General features: G+C 55.6%; 1 protein-coding gene across 1 annotated transcript in view; it reads right to left on the reverse strand.

Moving 5' to 3' along the window:
* The window catches only part of MTCL2 (microtubule crosslinking factor 2), a 91348-nt gene extending 85838 nt beyond the window's left edge, over positions 1-5510 (reverse strand). The window contains exon 1 of the mRNA XM_005568939.5: positions 4630-5510. Within this exon, the coding sequence (XP_005568996.3) occupies positions 4630-5316 (687 nt within the window). The 5' untranslated portion in view covers positions 5317-5510. The remainder of the gene's footprint in view (positions 1-4629) is intronic.
* Positions 5511-14214: the final 8704 nt, after the last annotated feature.

The raw sequence follows: 14214 nt of genomic DNA on the forward strand, positions 1-14214 counted from the left end.
ATTCTAAAACTAAGGAAATCCACCCTCCTGCATTCTCCCAGTTCCTCCAAGAATGCAGACACAGACCTCCTGTCTGCCCATTGGCTATGAATAACAACAATTCCTCAGGTGACTTGGGATTTCACTGCTAGCAAAATGTTTTCTTGTCTATTCATACTTCCCTGATTCCTGATGACAATCATATGAGATTGTCCGGGCAGGTTCCATCACCTTTACTTATTTTTTTTTTTAAGACAGAGTTTCACTCTGTTTCCCAGGCTACAGTGCAGTGGCGCGATCTCAGCTCACTGCAACCTCCGCCTCCCACGGTCAAGTGATTCTCCTGCCTCAGCCTCCTGAGTAGCTGGGATTACAGGCGCGTGCCACCACGCCTGGGTAATTGTTGTATTTTTAGTAGAGATGGGGTTTCACCATGTTGGCCAGCCTGGTTTTGAGCTCCTGACCTCAGATGATCCGCTCGCCTCGGCCTCCCAAAATGCTGGCATTACAGGCATGAGTCACCGCGCCAGGCCCCATCACCTTTATTATATAGATGAGAAAAAAAGCAGCTCAGAGAAGCCAGGTAACTTGCCCATGGCCACACAGTAAATGGGAGAGTCAGGTTTCAAAGTCAGGTCTTCAGGCTCCAACTCTCAGACTCCTCCATCCACACCCAGTGGGTTCCTACATGTCCTGGTCACATGGTACATGCTTAACGGTTAGTGGTGATGAAAGGCTGGAAGACCTCAGATCACCGGGTCTTTGAAGGTCACAGGTGACGTGTCTGCTCTGCAGCTAAAGCTGCATCTTAGCATCCTGGAACCTCAGTAGTTAATAACCTTCAGACTTCCTTGGCTAGAAGGGACCCAAGGTCAGGCAGCTCAGCTGCAGCCACCACATCAATCTCCCTCTGAACCCTCCTCAAGCAATCATTCCACAAACCCTCTGTCTTTATCCAAGCATGAAAGGTCATCTGGCCTCTTTCTGAATAATTAAAGTGACAGTAAGCTCACTACCTTCTCTGTAGAAGCTCCTTCTATCTTCTCACTGGGAGACAGCTGCCCAATTTATGCTTTCCTCACTTGGGCCCCAGAGCAGGCCACACCAGACTGGAGATCACCCAAGAGTCCTTCCCAATAGACAGTTCCCAGTGACCCCTACAAGGGGGAGGTAAGCCTGAGCAGGGCCATCCACCAGACGTGGTGGGACCTCCTTCAACTCTGCTCCTGCAGGGGACATTCTGGGGATTTGGAGTCCTTTCCCTTGTACTCAGTTTCCGCATCTTAGAGGCAAAGTAGTCCAGAAAGGCAGAAAACACATCGAGTCTAACAAGCCTGTAATCCCAGCACTTTGGGAGGCCGAGACGGGCGGATCACGAGGTCAGGAGATCGAGACCATCCTGGCTAACACGGTGAAACCCCGTCTCTACTGAAAAATACAAAAAACTAGCCGGGCAAGGTGGCGGGCGCCTGTAGTCCCAGCTACTCGGGAGGGTGAGGCCGGAGAATGGTGTAAACCCGGGAGGCGGAGCTTGCGGTGAGCGGCGATCCGGCCACTGCACTCCAGCCTGGGCGACAGAGACTCCGTCTCAAAAAAAAAAAAAAACAAGTCTAACACATGCTGCCGGGCGCGGTGGCTCACGCCTGTAATCGCAGCACTTTGGGAGGCCGAGGCAGGTAGATCACCTGAGGTCCAGAGTTCAAGACCAGCCTGACCAACATGGAGAAACCCCATCTCTACTAAAAATACAAAATTAGCCAGGCGTGGTGGCACGTGCCTGTAATCCCAGCTACTCCGGAGGCTGAGGCAGGAGAAAGGCTTAAACCCAGGAGGCGGAGGTTGCTGTGAGCCGAGAGTGCACCATTGCACTCTAGCCTGGGCAACAAGAGTGAAATTCCGTCTCAAAAAAAAAAAGAGTCTAACACACGCTTACTCCAAGCCCTGGCAGCCTAGATTCCCGGCTCTGGGACCCGGAGCAAGTCTCTTCCCCACTCTGGCCACAGTTTTCCCATCTGTGGAATAAACAAAACAACACCTCCAGTAATAACCCCTCTGTGGTCCACGTTCAATCTCTGGATTTTGACCCTGCCTCTGTGAGGCTGGCGGCTGGGATACACAGATATCCAGACAAGTTAAGGGGCTAACCCAAATGTATACACAGTGAGAAGTGGCATGGGCTGGCCTTGCTCTCCTCTCTCACCCACACTCCTTCCCCTCTCTGGCCTCAGCGCTGTTCTTGAACTCAACAAGCTCTTTCCAATTTCCCTCAGCCTGAAATCTTCTTACCTCAGCCCCAACCTTTGTGTGCTCCTGGCAAACTGTCCCCTTCACCCTCATTATGATCTGTGTTGTGATTTCTTGTATGACTATTGTTTAATTCCGGTCTCCCCCAAAGCTCTACGAAAACAGACACCTCACCCTCTCTCGTCCACGGCTGTATCCCAGATCTGTGCTGGCACACAGCAGGTTCTAAATAAACAGCGGGCGAATGAACCAAGGAGGGGCCGGGAGGAAGAGCCCAGCCTGCCTTAGGCGATGAAGAGGATCTACTCTGCCCTCACAGAACCCACAAGAGAACAGGCTGGGTGCACATGGAAACGTGTCCCATGCCACTGACAAGAGCAGTGATCGGAGGCTTACTACATACCAGGTGCTCTAATGGCGTTTGCAGGCATCAGCTCATTTAACCCTTGAGGTTGGAAAGCGTTTGTTACTGTCCCATTTTTACAAATGAGAAATCTAAGGTCCAGGGCTGTTAAGTAACTTGCCAAAGATCAGGCAGTCAGGAAGCGACAGACCCCAGACCCAACAGCAGCATGAAGCCTGAGCCACTGAATGAACAGTGGAAATTATGGCTCCATGCTGGCCCAGATGTGGGATGTCCCCAGCTGGGCCCTGGCCCCTGTGAGATCCCGGGCTCAACCCCCAGCCTCCTGGGATTGTTTTCCCCTTTAAACAGTCATGGGTGCCTCAAATGGACTTTGGGTCGGAGCCTGATGACTTCCTGGGACGGAGAGGAGCCCATGGGGATGGGTGCCTAGGAGCCCTGAAGCAAAGCTCTGCAACCCATCCCCCCCTCACCAGAGTGAGTAGCAGGAACTGGGAGGCAGGGGTGAGGAGCTCAGAGTTTCGGTTAACGCCAATTCAGGCAGCACTCACTGGAAGCAGCTCAGAGCACCAAGAGGGCAGGAGCAAAAGACCCTTGTCCTGGCTGGTCGCCTCCCTCTTCCTCCTCACCTTCCACTTGCCCTCTCCTTACCACCAGCTTCTGAAGACTCTAAGAGCCGACTGAACTCCCAGTTGCCAACACCGAACCAGGCCCTTGGGAAGACATCCTCCCATTTAACAGATGAGGAGACTGAGGCCTGGCTTGGGGAACGGTGTCTCTTGATTCAGACAGACCTTGTCCTTCCACACTACAAGCATTTACAGAACTCAAGCTGGAGAGCAGATCCCGGGGAAAATGGGGAGACAGAGACACAGTTGAGCAAGACACCAACACTCTAATGAGGGAGAAGCCCATTTGGCCAGAATAGCCACAAGGAAAAGTTAAAAGCTAAGTGCTGCAGGGCAGACATAAATCAGCAGCATGCTGTGAGCGCCACGGCCAGGGGCACTCTGGGTGTTGTGCCAGGCCATTCACTGTCAAGAGTCGGCAACATTTCAGCCTCCTCCAAAACCGTGCCCAGCCAGTGGCAGGAGAGCTCAGGAAGCTTCTAGCCTCCCAGGGAGAGGTCAACACGTGCAAGCTGGGCTGTCCCTAAAGTTGCCACAGCACCAGGAAGCGCGCAGATGGAGCCTGGCCGGCACCCAGTAGGTGCTCACATCCACTGAAAAAGCAAAGGCAAAGCCTGCTGTCCGGGGGAAGCCCTGGGGTCCCCACATGGCCACAGGGAAGGCCCCTTCCAGGTGGGCAGCTACCCTCCTCTCACTGGGAACATGGAAAGGCACTGGCCACGAGGGGCCAGTGGAGCTGCTGTGTGCACAAGGTCTGCCCCAGGGAGGGCAAAACACAGCCCTGGGATTTAGGAAGCTGCCTCTGAACCGGTTCTCCCACGACATCATCCTCCAGGCTGTGGGACCGTTAGGCTGGGCGGAAGTGGACTCCAGCCAAGGGGATGTTCCCAGATGTCATGCTTTCAAACTGGACCCGCCCAGAAAGGCAGGCAGAGACAGGCCTGCGCCCGGGAAAGCCCTGGGTAACGACTCAGGGTGGCATTCAGGCCTCTCCTGGGCAGGGGATGGCCACAGGCTTCCCTGGCGGTGGTGCCCACCAATCTTGTCCCAGGAAGGAGAGCCTGGGCGTGGAGGTTCTGGGCAGCTGAAGGCAGAGATCCATCCCTTCCCTGCCTACCCACCCCCAGCCCAGCAACGCCCCCCAGAACGCTCCAAAGCTGTTTTCTCAAGTCCCCGCTCCCAGGTTAGGGCCCTGTGGCCAGTTCCAAGGTCTTTTTCAGGAGCATGCTTCCCAAATAAAGTTGAGGCGGTGGGGAATGAGGGAGCCCCAGATCCACCTCAGAGTGGTCCCCAGGGCTTGGGCCTCTTTCTCCGGATTCTTCAGTGGGAAGGAGGGCCGGCTGGTGCCTCAGGCCCGCGGGACTGTGACAGCCGGTGCCCCCCGCGGTCCCCCTTTCCCCCGGGCGCCCCCACCTTGAGATAGTCGTTCTCCGAGCGCAGCTCCTCCAGCTCCCGCACCAAACCGCCGGGCCCGCAGTCCAGCATCTCCTCGGTGAGGTCGGAGAAGGCGAGCGAGGCGCTGAGCGGCAGGCGGCTGCTGCCCACCGACGACGCAGCCACCGACGGCTCGTCCGGGGAGGCGGGCGGCCGCGGGGGCTGCTGCGCCGAAGGCGCCGGCTGGGCCGGCTGCCCTGTGCGGACCCCCGCAGGGCCTCCGGCCGCGGACTCGGCGTCGCTGCTCAGCGCCAGCTCCAGGCCCAGCAGGCGCGCTTCCTCCGACGCGCAGTCCGACACCTCTGAGCTGCTATCCGTGAGGCTGGGAGGTGGCGGTGGCGGTCGCGGCCCCGCACCCGGCCGCGGACGGCCCTTGGCACGGACCCCGGTGCGGACCCCAGCCACCCGCGCCCCCGCGCCCCGTGCCCCGGGCGCCACTGCGCGCCCCTTCTTGTCCGGCCGTGCGGAGGACGCGGCGCTGCAGGCGACGGCTGCGCCCGGGCCTGGGCCGCGGCGGCCCTTAGCCAGCGACCAGCCGGCCACGTCTTTGGGCCGGGCCGGCGACGGCGCGCGGTGGCTCTTTTTCCTCTCCGGGGCGGGCGCGGGTGCGGGCGCGGGCTGGGGACCGCAGCCCCGGACCGGGGGCTCGGTCGCCGGCGCCTCCATCGCGGCCTCCCTCGGCCTCAGCGAGCTGCGCGCATGGCCCAGGCCCGCCCGGCCTCGACGTCCCTGGGGAGGGACCCGGCGCGGCTCCGGCCGCTCGGCCTGCGGCTGCTCTCGGCCCACCTCGGCCCCGACACCGCGTCTCCGCCCCAAGCCCCGCCGCGCGGTCTCTCCGCTGCTCTGGGCTCGGAGAGTGCGGCCCGACCGCCTCCAGGCGCCCCGGCTCCGGCTGCGGCTCCGCCCGGCGCCCGCCCCCTCGGCCTCGCCGCGCCCCCGGAGCGCGCCCGGGCCCCCGCCGCCCGCACGCCGATCGCTCCCTCGGGCTCCGAGTCCGGCTGCGGCCCGGGCCCCGGCTCCGCCCGGCGCGGCCCGCCCCCCGCGCAGCCCCGCCAGCTCCCCGCCCCGCCGCCTCGGCTCGGGGGCGCGCGGTTCCACGAACAAAAGGCGGACGCGGCGAGAGCGGCAGGGAGGGACGCAAGCAGGGAGCGAGGGAGGGACGCAAGCAGGGAGCGAGGGAGGGATCTGCGAGGCAACAGCGACCCCCTCGAGGGTCAGGCGGGCGCGGGCAGCCGCTGCCCGGGCTCCCTCCTCCTCCGCTCCGCCGCCTCCTTCCCTGCCCGCCCGGGGAACGCACCCGGCGGAGGCGCCCCTGCGCCCGGCGTCCGGGCAGGGCCCGCGAGAGCGGCGGGAGCCGGGACTCCCGGGCCGAGGCCGCGCGGACCTCAGTTCGCAGGAGCCCGTATCCATGCACACCCAGCGCGCCTCGCCCCTCGCCCGGTGCAGAGCGTGCGCGAACTCCGCCCCCTCAGCCGGCACCGCCGGAGCAGCGATCCCATCGCACAGATGCGTAAACTGAAGCCCGGGGTGCACGCGCCAAGCTCACGGTCTAGACGGTGCCGATGGAACCCAAAGCTCACACCTCCCGGGCGCGCTCGGGCTCCCCCTGCCTCAGCTTGCCTCCCCTGGGGTAGGGACCGTGGAGCCCTGCGTGCATGTCTGGCTCGCGCACCTTGACCGGCGAAGATTACTCCCCATGCGCCCCCCGACCCGGGTTTCAGGCTATGTAAGGCTAAAATGGAAGCGACCTGTGGCCGGGCGCGGTGGCTCATGCCTGTAATCCCAGCACTTTGGGAGGCCGAGGCGGGCGGATCACGAGGTCAGGAGTTCGAGACCAGCCTGACCAACATGGTGAAACCCCGTCTCTACTAAAAATACAAAATTAGCCGGGCGTGGTGGGGATGCCTGTAATCCCAGGTACTCGGGAAGCTGAGTCAGGAGAATCGCTTGAACCTGCGAGGCAGAGGTTGCAGTGAGCCGAGATCGCGCCATTGCACTCCAGGCTGTATGACAGAGCTAGACTCCATCTCAAAAAAATAAATAAATAAATAAATGCAAAAATAAAATGGAGGCGACCCATTACGAGATGTCAGCCTAGCGGATGCTTTGGAAGGCGGTTTTGGCCCCGGTGGGGGCTGGCATGGGCTGGGACGGTTGCCCTGACCCCACATGTCCCCACCAGGAGCATCGCAGGAGGACTTGAGCTCTGGTGGGTGTGTTTTCTTTCCTCCCGGGCGTCTGGGCGTCTCCTTGGCTCCTGGCCGTGTTGATTTTCCCGTGTCTCTCACACCTTCCCCAGCCCCCACGCCACCTGGCTGCTGTGCCCCATCCCTGAGCCACCGCAGGGCAGAGCTGGATTGAGTCCTTTGCCCCACAGATGGACCCTCGGCCTCAAGACGCCCCACACCCCTTGCCACCAGGAGGGCAGGACTGTTTTTGCCCCTCTGCAGCCTCTTCCTCCTCCTGTTCCCTTCTCCCCCTCCCATTTATCCCCTGCTCTATTTTCCTCCTTCTTCTCCCACCTTTCCCCTTCCTTCCCCCCTCCTTTTCCAAGTCTTCCTTTTCCTCCTCTTTCCCCTCTTCTTCCTCCTGCCCATTTTCTCCTTCTTCCTCCCCCAATCCCCTTCCTTCACCTCTGCACCTGCCTGTGACACAGCAGGCACCAGGTCCACTTCTTTGTCTCTGTCCCACCTCCCCCACACGCAGTGAATACACTCCTGGGGCATCCCCTCTCTCCAGAGGCGTGACTCCATCTGGATCCAGGCGTGTGACTGCTCCTCCACCCCAACGCTAAGTGCCCTCCACGCGGCCAAGTGAGGAGCGGGCACTCAGCAGGCTCTTGGCAAATACTTCCGCAGGGGCATCCCCACCCTTCCTGGCAAGACACCAACTCGCCTCACCCCCCACTGACTGTCCACAAACCCTGTTTGCACAGGCGCCAGGTACACTGAGGGACGCAGTGGTGGGCGTGTCAGTGCCTGACCTCGTGGAGCACACAGTGTGTGTGGGGGACCACAAAAGACTCAGCACAAACAGGGTGGCATGGCACGGCATGGGGGGCAGGAGTGTTGGAGAAGGATGTGGGAGCCGCAGGCTAGTGACCCAGGGCAGGCCTTCCCACATTCCGGGCCTCAGAGTCCCCAGCTGCTCTGGTCTAATGCAACAGATGACGGGATCCGTCCAGCTCAGATGCCCCTGGCTCTAGCAGGCTGCATCTAGTCTGGCACAGAAACGTGCTGTGAAGCTCTTGGAAAGCGTGTCCTCTCTCTATGCTTCAGTTTCTCCCACTATGCAGAACATGGACTTGGAGGTGTTGGGTGGTGTGAATGCAGGGACATAGCAGACCAGGCTGGCTCAGCCACTCCTGACACATCCTTGGTCACATCAGTGGTCCTGAGATTAAAGTGGCCTGCATCTCTCTACTAGGGCGGGGATCTGAGTCCTGGCTCTACCATGTATCCTCTCTGGGCCCAACACTCATGGCTGGCCAGGAAGGGGCCTGTGACTCCCACCTGCTGTGATGTTCTTTGGATTTGGGGAGTCAAGAATCTATATTGCAGACCCAGGGAAGCCTTGAGAACAACAGGGCCCTGGTGGGGAGGGTTTAGGTGGGGCTGATGTAGGGACTCTGGACTCAGGGTCAGTTCAGACCAGGGATACCACAAAGGAGATGAGACTTATTGAGAGTCCAGAACTGGCTACATTGTAGACAGGGTGACCGTCCTTGCTGCCAGCACATCCTGCAGCTGTGTGACATATGGCCTCTCTCTGCGTGCCGGGCTCTATGCTCCACATTTCAGTAAAGGATCTCCAAAAGGTGAAGATACTTCTTGTAGCTGATTAATATTTTCCAAAGGGTGTATCTCATCCCGGTTGCTTTTCTTACAATGTGTCACTGATGCTCCTCCGATTGAGCAGCACGGTCTGTGTGCCCCCACCTTGAATCTCAGCAGATCTTGTGACTGCCTCAACCAACAGAGTATGGCAGAAGTGTTCATCTGTGACTTCCAACGTTAGGTCATAAAAAGCAACATGATTCCACCCAGCTTGTTTCTCTCTCTCTTTCTCTCTCTCCCTCTCTCTGGCCACTCACCCACCATGATGGGAGGAAGCCCAGGCCTCATGTGGAGACCGCACGAAGGTGATCTAGCCAACAACTCCAGCTCTGGTCCCCACTAACCACCAGACATGTGAGAGAGTGAGCCTGTAGATGATTCAGCCCCCAGGCTTGGAGCCACCCCAGTGGACAAGTAGAGCAGAAATGAACTGTTTCACCAACCCCGCCCAAACTGCAAAATAAATATTGTTGTTTCAGCCACTAAGTTTTGGGGTCATTTGTTACGTAGCACTGGGTAGCAGGAATGCATGACCAATACTTATACAGCTCAGAAGTAGAAGGGCCGGGATTGACTTGAACCCAGGACTGCCTGATTCCAGAGCCTGTTGTGGTACCCAATTGGGCTGCGAAGTGCCCAGTGCAGGCACATAGTGTGTGCTGCAGAAAGCTCTACTCAAAAAAGACTGAAGCATTACATTGTAAGAATTATACAACATAAGAAGTGAAGATGCTGATTACCCAAGTGGAAAAAAGGTTTCATTTCTCCCATTCAAGCTGCTAAATTGACCAACGTGATGAAAACTGAATGGAGACTCACTCCTGGAAAGTTTCCAAGAGGAGGTGTGTTTTTTTCTTTTAGACAAAAGTTGTTTTGTTTTCTTTGTTTTCTTTTTTTTTTTTTTTTTCACTATACAAATGAAAGAAACAAGCAACTCTGGCTATGGGAGAATTAGAGGAACTGGTCAGGAAACCTCTTTAAACAGGGGAGTCAGGAAGGCCTCTTGGAGGAGGCAGCCTTTTTTTTTTTGAGATGGAGTCTAGCTCTGTTGCCAGGCTGGAGTGCAGTGGCGCAATCTCAGCTCACTGCAACCTCTGCCTCCTGGGTTCAAGCGATTCTCCTGCCTCAGCCTCCCTAGTAGCTGGGATTACAGGCATGAGCCGCCACGCCCAGCTAATTTTTGTATTTTTAGTAGAGATGGGGTTTCACCATGTTGGTCAGGATGGTCTGGATATCCTGACCTCGTGATCAGCCCACCTTGGCCTCCCAAAGTGCTGGGATTACAGGTGTGAGCCACTGCACCCAGCTAGGAGGCAGCCTTTAAACTGAATTATTCTTTTTTTTTTTTTTGAGACAGAGTCTCGCTCTGTCGCCCACGCTAGAGTACAGTGGTGCAATCTTGGCTCACTGTAAACTCTGCCTCCCAGGTTCACGCCATTCTCCTGCCTCAGCCTCCCAAGTAGCTGGGATTACAGGTGCCCGCCACCACGTCCGGCCAATTTAGAGACGGGATTTCACCGTGTTAGCCAGGATGGTCTTGATCTCCTGACGTTGTGATCCGCCTGCCTCTGCCTCCCAAAGTGCTGGGATTACAGCCCCGAGCCACCGTGCCTGGCCTAAACTGAGTTATTCAAGGAGTCACTGAATAGTTAGGGCCTTGCTTTTTTTTTTTTTTTTTTGAGACGGAGTGTTGCTCAGGCTGGAGTGCCGTGGTGTGATCTTGGCTCACTGCAACCTCCACCTCCCAGGTTCAAGCTATTCTCCTGTCTCAGCCTCCCGAATAGCTGGGATTACAGGCACCCACCACCACACCTGGATAATTTTTTTGTATTTTTAGTAGAGACAGAATTTGACTATGATGGCCAGGCTGGTCTCGAACTCCTAACCTCAAGATCCGCCCGCCTTGGCCTCCCAAAGTGCTGGGATTACAGGTGTGAGCCACAGTGCCCAGCTGCTGCTTTGTTTGTTTGTTTGAGACAGAGTCTCACTCTGTCGCCCAGGCTGGAGTGCAGTTGCACGATCTCAGCTCACTGCAACCTCCGCCTCCCGAGCTCAAGTGATTCTCCTGCCTCAGCCTCCCGAGTAGCTGGGATTACAGGCGCCCACCACCATGCCTAGCGAATTTTTTTTTTTTTTTAGATGCAGTCTCGCTTTGCCACTCAGGCTGGAGTGCAGTGGCACCATCTCAGTTCACTGCAACCTCCGCCTCCCAGGTTCAAGTAATTCTCCTGCCTCAGCCTCCCAAGTAACTGGGACTACAGGTGCCTGCCATCATGCCTGGCTAACTTTTATATTTTTAGTAGAGACAGGGTTTTACCGTGTTGGGCAGGCTGGTCTCAAACTCCTGACCTCAAGTGATCCACCCACCTCGACCTCCCAAAGTGCTGGGATTACAGTTACGGGCCACAGTGCCTGGCCCACTTCTGTTTTCTCAATGAAGAATGCAGTTGCCAGCCATTCAAGAGTAAGGGAAAGAAGAGATCTCAGAGAGTGAAAATCAAAACTTCCGGCACATGTCAGAGAGTGTCTGGTCATCTTATACTGACCTGAGGTTCAAAGGGGAGCCAGTCAGCCCAGTGAAGACTGGGTGTATTCCCTTTTAATCATTTTCTCTTTGCTAATTTCAAGTTTGATTTGCATAGCTGAAATCTTACTGCCTATGCAATTTGTGTACTGCTTTTTCACTTAATAGGGTAGCAGAAGCATATCCCCACACATTTATAACACATTTATAAGCTCTTTGCAAACATCACTTTCATACTTAGAAATAATCCACTGGGCTGGGCGCGGTGGCTCACACCTGTAATCCCAGCACTTTGGGAGGCTGAGGCGGGCGGATCACAAGGTCAGGAGATCAAGACCATCCTGGCTAATACGGTGAAACCCCATCTCTACTAAAAATACAAAAAAATTAGCCGGGCGTGGTGGTGTGTATACCTGTAATCCCAGCTACTCAGGAGGCTGAGGCAGGAGAATGGCTTGAACCCGGGAGGTGGAGGTTGTGGTGAGCCAAGATCATGCCATTGCACTCCAGCCTGGGCAACAAGAGGAAAACTCTGTCAAAACACACACACACACACACACACACACACACACACACACACACACACACACACACACACAGAAATAATCCATTGAATTGATGATGTTCCATGAATCACCTCACCTTTCCCCCTTTTATTGGACACTTAAATTGTTTCCTGGATGACTATTGCAGTTCTGAAACAGGCAGCATGAGGTCTGGCCAAGAAGGCAAATTGCTGGTCACAGTGGCAGCGCATATAGTCCCAGCTACTGGAGAGGCTGAGGCAAGACAATGGCTTGAGCCCTGGAGTTCTGGGCTAGAGTGCACTATGTTGATTTAGTGTCTGCACTAAGTTCAGCATTAGCATGGTGACCTCCCCGGAACAGGGACCACTAGGTTGCCCAAGGAGGAGTGAACTGACCCAGGTGAGAAATAGTAGATCAAAACTCCCATGCTGGACCAGGTGCGGTGGCTCATGCCTGTAATCCCAGTACTTTGGGAGGCCAAGGCAGGTGCATTGCTTGAGGTCAGGAGTTTGAGACCAGCCTGGCCAACATGGTGAAACCCTGTCTCTACTAAAAAAATGCAAATTAGCTGGGCATGGTGGCACACACCTGTAGTCCGAGCTATTTGGGAGGCTGAGGCAGGAGAATTGCTTGAACCCAGGAGGGAGTGGTTGCTATGAGCCAAGATCATGCCATTCCACTGGATGACAGAAGGAAACTCCGTCAAAAAAAAAAAAAAAGAAAGAAAGAAAGAAAGAAAGAAAGAAAGAAAGAAAGAAAGAAAGAAAGAAAGAAAATTTAAAATAGGCTGAGTGCAGTGGCTCACACCCGTAATGTCAACAGTGGAGGCTGAGGTGGGAGGCTCACTCGAGACCAGGAGTTCAAGACCAGCCTTGGCAACATAGTGAGACCCTGTCTCCACAAAAATAAATAAATAAACAAAAGAAATTAGCAGGGCATGATGGCGCATGCCTGTAGTCCTAGCTACTCAGGAGGCTGAGAGAGGAGGATTGTGTGAGCCCAGGAGACTGGCTGCACTGAGCTGTGATCATGTTATTGCACTCCAGGCTGAGTAACAGAGCAAGAACCCGTCTCAAAAATAAAGTAAAATAAATAAATAAATAAATAAATAAATACAGATATAAACATATAAAAAGAAGGTAAACTTCAAGGCCTCAGCATCCAGACATCTGTCAGGCCCTCTGGTATCTGGAATTCCATCATAGAAGTTTTTGTTGTTGTTGTTGTTGTTTTGAGACAGAGTCTTGCTCTGTCGCCCAGGCTGGAGTGCAGTGGTGTGATCTCAGCTCACTGCAACTTTTGCCTCCTGGGTTCAAGTGAGTATCCTGCCTCAGCCTCCCAAGTACATGGGACTACAGGCGTGTGCCCCCACAACCAGCTATGTTTTTTTTTGTATTTTTAGTAGAGATGGGATTTTGCCACGTTGGCCAGGATGGTCTTGAATTCCTGACCTCAAGCAATCCACCTGCCTCGGCCTCCCAAAATATTAGGATTACAGGTGTGAGCCAATGCGCCCGGCCTTTTTTTTTTTTTTTTTTTTTTTTTGAGTCAAAGAGTCTCACTCTGTCGCTCAGGACGGAGTGCAGTGGCGTAATGTTGGCTCACTGCAACCCCCGCCTCCTGGGTTCAGGCGATTCTCCTGCCTCAACCTTCCAAGGAGCTGGGACTACAGGCATGCGCCACCACACTCAGCTAAATTTTTTTTGTATTTTTAGTAGAAATGGGGTTTTGCCATGTTGGCCAGGCTGGTCTTGAAGTCCCGACCTCAGGTGATCTGCCCATGTTGGCCTCCCAATGTGCTGGGATTACAGGCATGAGCCACCGTGCCCAGTCTCCATCATGGAAGCTTTCTAGCATCTGGTTATGTGGCAGTTGATGTTGTTGCCAGATCACACGCTGAGTTTTCCTGACCATGAGGACAAATAATGGGACAGCAAGGCAAACCCCACTGGCTTCTCAAAGGGCTCAGCGGTTCAGGTGTTGAGCTTGGAGGAGGGGTGGCTAGAAGTGCTAGGCATGCGATCCCCAAGCCGTTTATAGCTTAAACACACATTGCAACAGCCATGTTTGAGGTGGCAACAGGGCCCTTCGCTTACTTGTTTTCCCCATAATACATGTCCTTTTGGCATCCCACACTTCCCGGAGGGAACATTGCCCCAGGACACCCGGCCATGAGCAGGGCATCTGGGGACCCGGGTCCTCTCCACCAAGTCCAGCAGAACAGGGTCTCTTCCAGCTGTGGGAAGATGGCACAAGCCATCTGTGAAATGGTGGGCTCACCCACCTAATAGGCCTGTGACCGGGGCGCATTCCTCAGGGATTCCCACCCCAGGGGCAGGCTACTGAAGCCCCTTTGAGCGTTGAAGTTCTGTGAGACAACAGCAGAGCAGTCATGGAGATCTTACTGTGAGCTGGGGACGGAGAAGTAGTCCCCTCTTCAATGGAGCGTCTACTGCATGCTCAACATGGCTTCCTGTGTGTAACCTTACCTAATGTCACCACGGTCCAGTGAGAAACGTCCTCATCTCATCTGAGAGGGAACCAGCAGGGGCCGAGCCTACCAGGCCTGGAGCACAGGGTGACTGACGGAGAACCCCACAACCTCACCCTTTCCTGTAGTGTTTGTAGACCACAGATTTTATTTTCTTTTATTTTTGAGACAGGGTCTCACCCTGTT

Source organism: Macaca fascicularis, chromosome 10, assembly GCF_037993035.2.
Source record: "Macaca fascicularis isolate 582-1 chromosome 10, T2T-MFA8v1.1".
In the NCBI taxonomy this organism is placed as follows: domain Eukaryota; kingdom Metazoa; phylum Chordata; class Mammalia; order Primates; family Cercopithecidae; genus Macaca; species Macaca fascicularis.